At 28.7% G+C, this 12,695-nt stretch overlaps 1 protein-coding gene across 1 annotated transcript; it reads right to left on the bottom strand.

Moving 5' to 3' along the window:
- Nucleotides 1-445: 445 nt before the first annotated feature.
- On the bottom strand, nt 446-2,537 carry LOC114373063 (protein MAIN-LIKE 2-like). Its single transcript, XM_028330614.1, has 4 exons — nt 2,118-2,537; nt 1,365-2,024; nt 1,086-1,247; nt 446-610 (listed from the first exon to the last, which is right to left on the bottom strand). Exons 1-4 carry the CDS (start codon nt 2,535-2,537, stop codon nt 446-448), a joined length of 1,407 nt encoding a protein of 468 aa, XP_028186415.1.
- Nucleotides 2,538-12,695: the final 10,158 nt, after the last annotated feature.

The following is a 12,695-nucleotide window of genomic DNA, read 5'->3' as shown; positions in this document are numbered from 1 at the left end:
AAAAAATTAGCTATCTTACTTTAAAACATAAACATTAAGCTATCTTATTTTTAAAAATTTATAATTTTAATCTCATTCTTATGAAGGAAAGTCATCATTTTCGGAATCGAAATCGAAATCAGAATCGGAATCGATGTGTCATATAGAGTGCAAAAAAAGTAAAGTAAACTATATTAAACAAAAAAGTGTAACAAATACAAAAAATGATGTCAACTACAAAACATAAAAAACATCATCAATGCTCTGTGCGCTATCTTTGTCGAGCCCTCATTCTTATGAAGGAAAGTCATCATTTTCGGAATCGAAATCGAAATCAGAATCGGAATCGATGTGTCATATAGAGTGCAAAAAAAGTAAAGTAAACTATATTAAACAAAAAAGTGTAACAAATACAAAAAATGATGTCAACTACAAAACATAAAAAACATCATCAATGCTCTGTGCGCTATCTTTGTCGAGCCCTAACACTTCCATCTGCGCTGGCACCCCCTCTAGCGATCCTCAGGCAATCTTGGATGATATCATGTAACTCTGTCCCTGCAGTGACCAACCTAAGGTTGAGCACACACTCCAACCTTTCTGCGATCGCCTCATAACCTTCGTAATCATCCTGTGAAAGTCATAAAAAACATTTATTACAAAATTTAAAATAAATAACAATTCATCAAACATTAAACGCGCAAACAATCTTACCACTTTATGTCGAGGGGGGCAAATGCCACTGGAACCTGTGGGATGTCCGGCTGCATGTAGTCCTCATGGTCTGGGGCAGGTGCATGTCTGGGCTAGTCACCTACCTGGGTCGGTATCATGAATGGGCGAGATATCTAGAAAAACCACTCCATGTAATCCGCAGATACCCGCCCAAACACTACACAAAGGTCACCCACAACTACTACGTGGTCCGTGAAATGCATCCACCTGTCATCTATATCATCATATGACAACGAAGCGCTAACAGGCGGCAGAAGGATGCTCTGAATGTACCCAAACTGGCGTAGCACCCTCTCCGATCATACTATGACCACCGTAGGACCCAATCTCAATTGACCCTAGAACGATGAAATCAGCTCAAACCCCCTAACCCCTCGATGGTCACTGTAAGGCAACCAGCACACGTCTGTGACCGTCAAAGCATCACAACATGCCCAGTATGGTGCTCCTATAATTCCCTTCATATGAGCCTTCATCGTCAGCCACCGAGAGGCACGAGGGGACATCTCCTCATACGCATCATCGGTGACACACTAATGCACACTCAGAAAATGCTCATAGATCCAGCACTACAAAAAAAACTAGGTTAACATAACATAAAAACATGTTTACATCAATCCAATGTAACATATTAACAACACAAAATTTACCTGTAATAAAGTAAGGTGTCCCCCAATCTGTCGTGTCGTGGTCCTAGAAGCTTCATCTAACTGGTCATACATATGAACCAGGGCCGCAGCTCCCCAGGCATAACCCCCACTCTGACCCAGGTCGCGAAAAGCCTCTAGATGCACCACATGAACATTTGTTGCACTCTTGTTAGAAAAAAGAGTGCAACCGACCGGGTGTAGGAGATAAGCACGAGCTGCTACAATCCGTCGTCTTGCTTGGCATCTCATCTCATAGATGTCCCGAACCCATGAGAGGCGTACGTATGCCCCGCGTGCTCGTACTGTCTCGGCTCTAGCCTCCTCACCAGACACCTCGAGCAACACCATCAACAAAAATACCGCCTCGTCCACGGAAAGAGCCTCGAAACTGTGGAAGGCACCACTGATAGGGAGACGGAGGAGTGACGACACATCATCTAGTGTGATCGTCAACTCTCCTACTGGAAGGTGAAAGGTGCTGGTCTCCCTGTGCCACCTCTCCACAAATGCGGATATAAGTCCAAGATCGCTGGTTACAACTGAACACTCGATCAATGGACTTAATCTTATGGCGACAACCAGCCCTTCAATCGCAGGTATTGGCCTCCCAATTAACGCCACCTTCCTCCCGTGTGACACCAACTTTAGCTCAGGACGCTCCTGAATTGAAGTACAAATCATTCGAAATACACAAATATCAAAAAAATTTAATGACAAACAAATCAAGAAGAAAAAAGTAAGAAATTATAATACCTGTCCAGTCCAAATGGCATGTGTGACATGCTTCGCAAATGAAGTCAGAACTGATGGGTCACGGGGCCCACCAGGGAATCCCTCATCAGTATATGACCCCTCAGCACCATCACGACTTAAGTCCTCTGCAACAGTCGCATCTACGTCTGCGGTCATCTGAGGCACATCTTCACTCCTCTGAGCAACATCGTCAGCCATATGAGGGACATCCTCAGTCACCTGAGGAACATCCTCCGCCATATGAGGAACATCCTCAGTCACCTGAGGAATACCCTCATCAACCGTAATATATACTCGTCGCCTACGGGCTGATGCAGTAGGTCTACGCCTCTGGGGAGCATCGACTGCATCATGCTCATCCTGTCTACCTCTACCTATAACCCTAGCTAAAGCATGACCTAAACCTCGTGTTCTAACCATGATCTGCAAATCATGAAGAACACATATTTTTTTGGGTTAAATAAACTATTCATATAATTAAAAATCTACATACATTTACATAAATCTTCAGCCTTACGTTATAAACCCTAATCACACTACCCTAAGCATTGTTAACTACCCTACACTAAACCCTACACACTCAACCACTAAACATATATCTTACACTCAACAAGATCCTAACCCTAATACCAAATTTTTTATGCAAATACAAAAAAACAAAAATTTAACCTAATATATAATATTTAATTAATTTTTTTTACTTACCACCATGAAATCATAAATATTTGAATTATTATAAAGCAAAATTTAAAAAAAAACTTCATTTATATAAAAAAAAAACTAATTTTGGAAAAATTATTCCTTCTTCCGGTAGAACGTTTTGTTATACCGGAAGAAGGTTCTTCCGGAGAAGCTATCGGAACAAGTTCTTTCGGTAGCTGTACCGGAAGAAGGTTCTTCCGGTAAAACAAATTGTTATACCGGAAGAACCTTCTTCCAGTAGCTTCTCCAGAAGAATTTTTTGTTCTAGCGGAAGAACCTTCTTCCGGTATAACAAAACGTTCTACCGGAAGAAGGTTCTTCCGGTAAAGCTACCGGAAGAACTTGTTCCGGTAGCTTCTCCGGAAGAACTTTTCTTCTACCGGAAGAACCTTCTTCCGGAGAAGCTACCGGAAGAACTTCTTCTGGTTGTATCGGAACAGTTGCTCTTCGCCATTTTCAGGCGATTTTCAGGTCTTCTACCCTAAAGCTAAACTAACTAAACAGTTAACCTACGAGAGGAGGGGAGATAGGGGTTACTAACCTCGACGGCAGAAATGCAGCAACGACACCACGGAAGCTTCGCAGCAACGCAACAATAGCAGATGGCAGGCGCGGAGGAAGAAGAAATGAAGCAAGAAGAAAGAAGGCAGAAAGGTGGGGAAGAAAACAAAGGGCCAGCACATTTTCTTTTTAAATTTTAACTTAAGGGCAATTTTGCCATTTCATAAAATTGTTGGGTGCACCAGCAACATTACTGGGTGCACCTAGCATGTCACTCATGTTTTTGTCTAATAAATGGGCCACATATTTAGTAATACTGCTTAAAATTCCACAGAAAGTTGCACAAGGTTATGTCTATTTTTGTGAATCTACCTTATTGAATGCACTGCAATTTCCTTGTGCAACATTATTACTGAACATGTTGTTCTTTTCAGTGACATTTTTACCTATGTTTATAGGTTGCTCTTGCAGTGCGTAATAGATCTGTGGAAATGGTAGAGGCCCTGTACACTATGAATAAGGTAAAAGCAGTACAAGCTTCAACATCTTGATTTAATATATTCTTTTTCCTTAATTAGTTTAGTTTCCATTGATTCATGTAAGTATATTTTTGTGATTTTAATTTCAGTTAATTAACATTTTTTTTTAAATTTATCATAATAAAATATTTTGTTTATCTTAAGTTTTCATAAATTTGAATTTTTTTAATTTTGATCTTCAACAGCAAGAGAAGTAATGCAAGCATCAGGTTCATGTGAAGAAGTGCATGAACGGCAGCTAGCACAAGTAACTCCTCATCATCATCAACAACAACAACATGCTCATCATCATCAAATTTCAAACTCAGCTTTTCATATTAGTAGGTCGTCACATCCCATCTCTACCATTATCTCTCCTCCCCTCCATCACACTTTCATCATTCTCGATGACAACTCTTACCATGTCTCTAGCATAATGCTCCAAAATGAAAATTTTTAGGTAATCACAACTCAAATCTCACTTCTTAAAAGAAGTATATAAGGTTATAATACTACAAGAATTATGATTTTTAGTGACTAAAAAATTGTGATGAAAATTCCAAGTTGTCACTAATAATATATCATCAGTGACTAAATCTTATTTTGTCACTAATATTATTTACAATAGTGACAAAAAAGAAGTTGTCACTATAATTTTATTATTAGTGACAAAAAAAATATTTGTCACTAATATCTACATATTTTATTTCCATATTTAAAATTGTTACTAATGCACATTCTAGTAATCAACATTATTAAGGTATTTATGGCAAAAATAAAAAAACAAGTTTGTCATAAATATTATGTTTTATTAGCCTATTTCTTTTCAATTACAATTGACAAATTATTCGTCATTAAAAATTTAAAGCAAAAAAGAAGAATTTAACCTATAACCTCTTACTATAAGATAATATAAATAATAAAAATAAATAAAAATATAAATGAAATATATAAATAATAACATATAAATAAAAAAAATATAATGATGCAAATATAAATAATAACATAAAAATAAGAAAACATAAATAACATCATATAAATAATAATAAAATATAATGATTCAAATATAAACAATAAAATGTAATTATTGAAATATTAGTTATCTTGTAAATGTAATTTTTAAAATTATTTGAATACAAATATTTATCAACTGGTAGAATGCCGAGTGTGTTGAGATTTGAGATAAGTAATTAAAAATACTTATTATATGCAAAAAAAAAAACTTAAAATATTAAAATATTTCATGTCTATTTTGGTTATTACATAATTTATTCAAACTTCATCCATTTTAATGTTCTCTATATTAATTAATTATCACTAACAGTTGAATTTTTTAATTTTTGCTATAAAATTGTTTTAAATTATTTATTATCATTTAAATTGTTTATTGGAGTTTTAAAACACATATATATTAATTTTTTTCTGACCTTAAGATATTATTAGAATAAAATATTATATTTTGATTTTACTAGCATTTCTGTAAGGAGGTCACTAACAACAAATTTTGTACAGTTAACTTTGAAAATATAGACGACTAAAATATAGTTAAAGTAGAATTTTAACCACCTTATTCTCTTCTGTTTTTTTTTTTTACCAACCACCTTGTAGTGGTGGATTTGAGGGTAGTTAAAACATTAACTACCTTTTAATATTAATATTAGTTTATTAAATCAAATTTTTCATCTATTATTCCTATCAAACTAAAAATGTAAAATTTAGTTTTATTATGCAGAGTAAATTTCAAGAAAAGGAACGTGTATGATCTTCAGCATAACAATTATTATAGCAAGCAACAAATATAATATATGACTAAAATAAATACAAAAGTAACTAATAATAAATTTTAGTGTACAAAAATTAAAATAAATATGTACAATACTAGTTTTTATCTTTCCTAATTTTTCTCAATATCTTTTTATCTTTATCTCTTTTGCTTTATTAATAACTATTATTTTATCATTTTTATATATTTGTTATCATTTTATATTAATTATTATTACTCATTATTTAATTGGTTGAAAATAAATATGTATTTTTTTTAAAAAAATATTTTTAACAAAATTGTGTCATAAGAAAAAATGTTAATCCAAAAATAAAATAAAATTTAAATTTAAATAAATAATTTGATTTTTTTTACTTTTTAAAATATTTTTAAATACATAATATTTATTTAGTCTAATTAAAATTTAATATTTTAATGATAACTATATGTTTTATACATTAAAATAGACTAATGTAATGCACATGATAAAATAATAGTCTGAAAAAATGTATATTTAATAAATTAATTATGATGATAAAGTTATTTTGTTTAAGAAAATAACATTATCAACATTTAAAAAAAATTAAAAGGTAATTTATGACATTAAATTTAATGATTTGGATTTATCTTTTCTTTTAATCCAACTAAAAGTCTAGTTTCATTTTTTATTTAATTATCTAAATTTACGATTATTTTTAGATAAATTTTTAACTTAGTGCACTTTGAGGGTTCAATGTCATTATATATATATATATAAAGTATCTTATATTTTATACAATTTTATTAGTCACCTCTTTAAATATTTTATCTTATAAGAGTATTTTTTAACGGTCATATTTATCTTTTGTTTATTTTTTCTTTGTTGCTACTCCAACTAAATTTATTTGATTTTGTGTTACTTCTAACAAAAGATAGTTTGAATTTAAACTTGAATAATACTTATTCGAGTAGTTTTCCCTCGGTTAATTAAATTTTGAAAATTCCTGTAACATGGAGTATGTACCATATATGGATTTCTAACTACACTAATAACTGTTGCAAACCAAGGAAAATTTATCCACCAAATTAGAGGTTTTTTTGGACTTGAATATATTTTTTGTCCTTGGTAAATTAACAAATTTTATTTTTGGTTCTTAATAAAATTATTTTTTGTGTTAAGTCCCTAATAAAATAAGAAAATTAATTTGTTTTATGTTTTAATCCTTCTAATATATCTATTTTTTATCTCTCTAGTATGTAGATAATTTTTTATTAGTATCTATCGAGTATTTTTTTTCAAAGGGACTAATAAAAAATGAACAAAATTTTATAAGGACTAAAATAAAATAACAATAACTAAAAATAAAATTTTTGTATTATTAGGAACTCGATGAAAAAAATTATTAGAAATCCAAAATAAAATTTAACTAATTTATTATGGACTAAAAGCATATTTAAACTTTTTTATAAAATTAGAACTCTCTCCTGCCTCATTGATAAAAAAAAATAATTCTTCATTCAATTTCCTCTCATTCCACCTCCCCAACTAAAATATTATGTGAATGAATTAGATAAAGGAGGAAGTTATAACTTCCCCATTATTAATTAACCTCTCTCACCCACTCTTAAACAATTCGTTCTCTACAAAGACTCACCTGTAACCTTCCACCTACTTGCGTCAAAATTAAAACCAAAAGCACCCACACAAAGAAGTTACCTTCCCTTGCACTGAAGAAGGAGAAAATAATATCAAAGGTTGAAGGTTCAAGTACGAGGAGCTTAGGTGACATATGAAGGTTAGTATACAATTAGGTCAATTATATTTAATTTATTTATATATTTGAATATTAGTTATATCTTCAAATTGGTTTGATAATGTATCTTGATAGTATTTAATTTTTAGTTTATCTAACTAGGTGAAGGAATATGCAATGAAACAAATTCAATCTCAATACAAGAATAAGCTTTATCATTTACATCAAGCTTGTCTTAAAGAAAATGATAGACCAAAATTTGTATCTTGGAATTGGCTAATTAAAAACAAGTGGAGTGGTTCAAAATTTCAGGTAAAGTTATCTTATTATTTTGAACATAATTTTTTAATAGTTTTATGCTTATAATATAAAATCATTTATACTTTGATGTAGGAAAGAAGTTTGACAAACAAAGCTAATCGAAGCAAGTAAGAAATAAAATCAATTATTGGCACAAAATCAATCATGCAAAAGGCATTTGAAATGGTAACATCTTTTAATATTTTATATTCATTTTTTTACAAGTTATATAATAATAACTCTTTTTTTATTTTGTGATTTTTTTTATATGATATATGAAAGTTTGGTGAAATTTATATAAAGGCATCATGCATTAGATTATATTGTTTTTATATTATTTAATTTGTCTTTTACTATATTTAATTTTAATAGAAATAAGATTCAAAGTCTGGTGAATGGCATGGAAGTTTGGAAGGCCACGCACATGAGATCTAATGGAATTTGGTGCATTCCAAAAGGAGAAGAAATCATGGTAAAGAAAAAATTCATTTTAAAGTCTTGATGTCAATATTAGAATTAAAGACATTAATTGTATTATGATATCATATCTAGTTATATTTTTGTGAAAGATTTTTCTTTCCATTTGTCAACTAATAATGTGAAGATTTTAATGTAAGTATGAAAATTATACATACTTTTTCCACATTATACAGGAAGCTTTGGAAAATATGGGAGATATATATCTACTAACTCAAGTGCTCATGTTAGTAATACGAAACTCTTTTATTGAATATTTTCTTTTAAACTTATTATGTGGTCATTTTTCTAAAACCCAAATTCCAATATTTTTTATTTTTTATCTGATTTATTTTTTTATATTTATTTGCAGGATTGAAACTAAATGTAGTTTTGGTATTGAAACTAAACGTACGACGATACTACTTAATGTAGTTATGGGATTGAAACTTACGAAGATATTATTTTTTATTGTGATGTCGAGACTTTAATATTATAGGTTATGTACTTGGCTTTATTATTTTTATGAGAATCTAAATATTGTATTAATGTATTTGATTTACGTATTTTTGGATACTATTGTTTTAGTTTATCGTTCAACATGTAATGACTTTGTTATATTTTAATGTAAATTTTGATTTATTTGATTATTTATTTTTATTTCAATGATAATTATTTCAGCATTTAAAAATAATTTTCAATGCATTATTGATATATTTAAAAAATAATAGTGATAATAAAACAATATTTTTTTAAAAAAAATAGTAATAAAAATCATACTAATTACAATTAGTAGTTACTTGTGACGAAAAATTGATACTAATAATAACATTTTATCATTAATTATTTTGTCGTTATAAACTATTATAGGACATTGGTGACGATTACATAGAAATATTAGTGATGATATTTGTTTTCACAATAAAATAATATTTTTGTGACAACTAAAAATATCGTCACTCTTATATCAGTGACTCGCATATTAGTGACGACTGGTGACAAATCAAAATATTGTCACTAAATATTTATAGTGATGATTTTTAAAGTTTTTTGTCACAAATTTTTTCATCACAAAAGATATATTTTCTTGTAGTTTGCTTTCATAATAAGCTAAATTTTGTATATGCTCCCTAAAAGGTTTATATGGGAGGATTAAAAAAAACGTTTATCACCTTGTATGACTTATATTATTATTATTATTATTATTATTATTATTGACAACTCAGATCATCATAGTCATCATCATTAATGCTTGAAGCCTCCCTCTAGTTTTCTTTCAACAAAATCCCAAGAAATAATATTCATAGTTTTCCTATATATGGTGGCCATTTAATAATATCCACTAAGTTTGATTTTGTTCTTCTAATTTTGCTATATATTCTTCACAAAGTTTAATTTTTTATTCATTTGTAATGATTTTTTAAATTATTTAAAAAAACATTCTAAGACAGTTATCTGAAAAATTGTCATAGAATCCTCAATATTTTTTAAAAAAAAATATATTCTTTTTTAATATTATCTTAACATGTTATAAAAAAGAATTAAATGAATAATAAATATATTGTATTTAATTTTTATATAATAAATAAAATAATTAAGAAGAGATATTACAAAATAATTTAGAATTAAATGTTATATCATTTTGAGTTCTTATTTTTTGTTGACTCAATTCATAATGTTACATTATAGTTTTTTTAATGAAAAAATTTAGGTGAATTAAGTTTTGATGACTCATCAGGTTGGACAATGAACATTTATAAAAAAATATTTATAAATTATTTATCAATAAAATTCTCAATTCAACAATGAAAATCAAACATTTAAATTGATGTTTTTTATGAGATATGAGTATGTTCTTTTATTAACCGAATCAATATTTATTGACTTAATATAATTAAGTAATTCATACATATTTTTTCTAATATAATTTTAAGTAATCTTTGATTGACAAGATTATTTTTTTAAAAAAATATTGTAAGTAATTCAGCATGACACATAGGTGCTGAATAACTAAAAAAGAATAAAATAAAAAAATAAGAAAGAGGGAATGTAAAATAAATAAAGTCAGTAGAAAAATGCAACTTACTATTGTGGATTGATGTTGTTGCACGATTGCAGTGAACAAATATTGTTGTACAATCTCAGCTCTTCAAAAATTGAAAACCACGTGTCCAATGTACACGGAGAAATGGAGATATGAAGAAATGGAGATATCTATTTTTTTTGAGAAAGGGAGAGGAGCCTGACTCCATTTTCGTACTGAGCTACTTTAACAAACCTTTATTGAGCCTCTAAAAAGACGCGAAGCGATCATCATTTGCGAGTGTCGCTGCACACACACATTGACCAATGGAGCTGCAAAGCATGAGCGTGTTTGGATCCGAAGCATTCCAATAAATATGAATATATTTAATAGAAAAGTGGGAATAAAATAAACAAATATACCTATAAAAATTGAGCACAAGCTAGCTAATACCACGTGGTAATTTAAAAACAGAAAGAAAAATAAAATAAATCAGAAATCACGTGGTCATCTTAAGATTGGCTTCGCACTCTGCACGATCACAATAAAATACAAAAGGGAAAAGTTGCTACAATTTGTGGTGTGTATATAATAAGGAAGAGAAGAAAATTTATATTTTTATGATATTTTTATACTTACGAAAGAGATAAAAATAAGACAAAAATATAAAATAAAATAAACAAATGACGCGACGATGAAATAAAGAGAAAAAATCATTACAAAAATATTGTAAGTGCAGAACTAAATAACTTTATGTATATCGTTATAAGATTTGATTTCTTTATTTAAAAAAAGATTTCATTTCTTAAAATTATTTCTTCTTACATGTCATTTTAAGTTTTATAGAAAATGTAATTTTATATAATATCATGATATATTCAGTAAAAAAAAATATCATGATATAATCCAGTCCTCCTAAATATAATGTTACAAAAAAATATTATTATGACTTAAAATATATTTACAAATATTTTATGAGTTTGATTTTGATAAGCGTTAGTATAAATTTTTTATATTTAGATATAATTTCTAAATTAATTATAATAAAAATTAACAATTTTTAAATACACGACTATTTATAAATAAATAAATTTGATACATTATTAATTTATTATTATAAGTTAATTAATTAAAAATAATTTAGTTGCCTATGTTTGTTTCTTCATACTTACACACACAAAAGACTATGTTTGAATCAATTTTTAATTTCTATATGTTTTGTTCATTTCTCTCGATGCTTTCCACGTGTATGGAGGTAATCTAAAATAAGATAGATTCAGATACATGCGACACGAACTTCTGTATGATTTGCTTCCAGTTGGATCACGATCTTCTATGATTTTTCCTAAACAATAGAAATTTTAGTCTTCAAAATTGTATATTTTATGACAATGTTAACGTGATATAAAAAATTTCACGAACGGATAGATAAAAATATAAATGAAAAATAAAATGTAGCTGGTATGGTCTTTCTAACTTTCTCAACTGCATCTTTGTTCGTCTTAATTTCCTTTCACTTAAACATCGATGCACGGATATTTCAAAATGAAACAAGTACCAGTATCAGATATTTAATTAAAGAACATTAAAAACAATAATAATTTTACAATAAATTTATAACCATATTAAAAGTCCCACCTACGCATGATAATTAGTGCTGTACCCGTTATAACGTAGCACCTAACGCTTATTCTAAGCTTAGATCGAGGGAGAGTAATAAAGTTAAATTTTATTATTTAAAATAGTTAAAATAAGATAAAATAAAATAGGATAAATTGTAATTTTACTCTTCTATAATTTTAAATCCGCGAATTTAAAATCGTAGGAAAACCAAAATTATAATTTAACCAATAAAATACATATATGAAAAATAAAAGAAAAATAATTGTGTTGATAACATGTGTTTGTGAAATTAAAATAGAACTTAATAACTTAGAAGCAATGGAGCTTCGGAAACAAGAGAATAGAAAGAATAAAGAGACTAGAAACCAAACAGAGAACTTCATTTTCTCATTCCATCTACGATTAATACAAATGAGATGTCTTCTTTTTTCTGAGATAAATGGGCAAAGCCCCACAACAGAATGAGATGTCTTATTTATAGGCATAAATCTATAACTTAAGAAATTCATCTTTATTAAGGGTGAAAAGATGAATAGAGAATGGGTTATAATGAGTTAAAAGCTTAGATTTATGAAATGTCATAGATCGAGGGAGAGTAATAAAATTAAAATTTTATTATTTAAACTAGTTAAAATAAGATAAAATAAAATAGGATAAATTATAATTTTCGTTTTCTATAATTTTAAATCCACGAATTTAAAATTGTAGGAGAACCAAAATTATAATTTAACCAATCAAATACATGTATGAAAAACAAAAGAAAAATAATTGTGTTGATAACATGTGTTTGTGAAATTAAAATAGAACTTAATAACTTAGAATGGAGCTTGGGAAACAAGAGAATAGAAAGAATAAAGAGACTAGAAACGAAACAGAGAACTTCAATTTCTCATTCCATCTACGATTAATACAAACGAGATGCCTTTTTTTTTTTTTTTCCTGAGATAAAGGGGCAAAGCC

Source organism: Glycine soja, chromosome 11, assembly GCF_004193775.1.
Source record: "Glycine soja cultivar W05 chromosome 11, ASM419377v2, whole genome shotgun sequence".
Taxonomy (NCBI): Eukaryota; Viridiplantae; Streptophyta; class Magnoliopsida; order Fabales; family Fabaceae; genus Glycine; species Glycine soja.
This window is presented reverse-complemented; position numbering and strand designations above follow the sequence as displayed.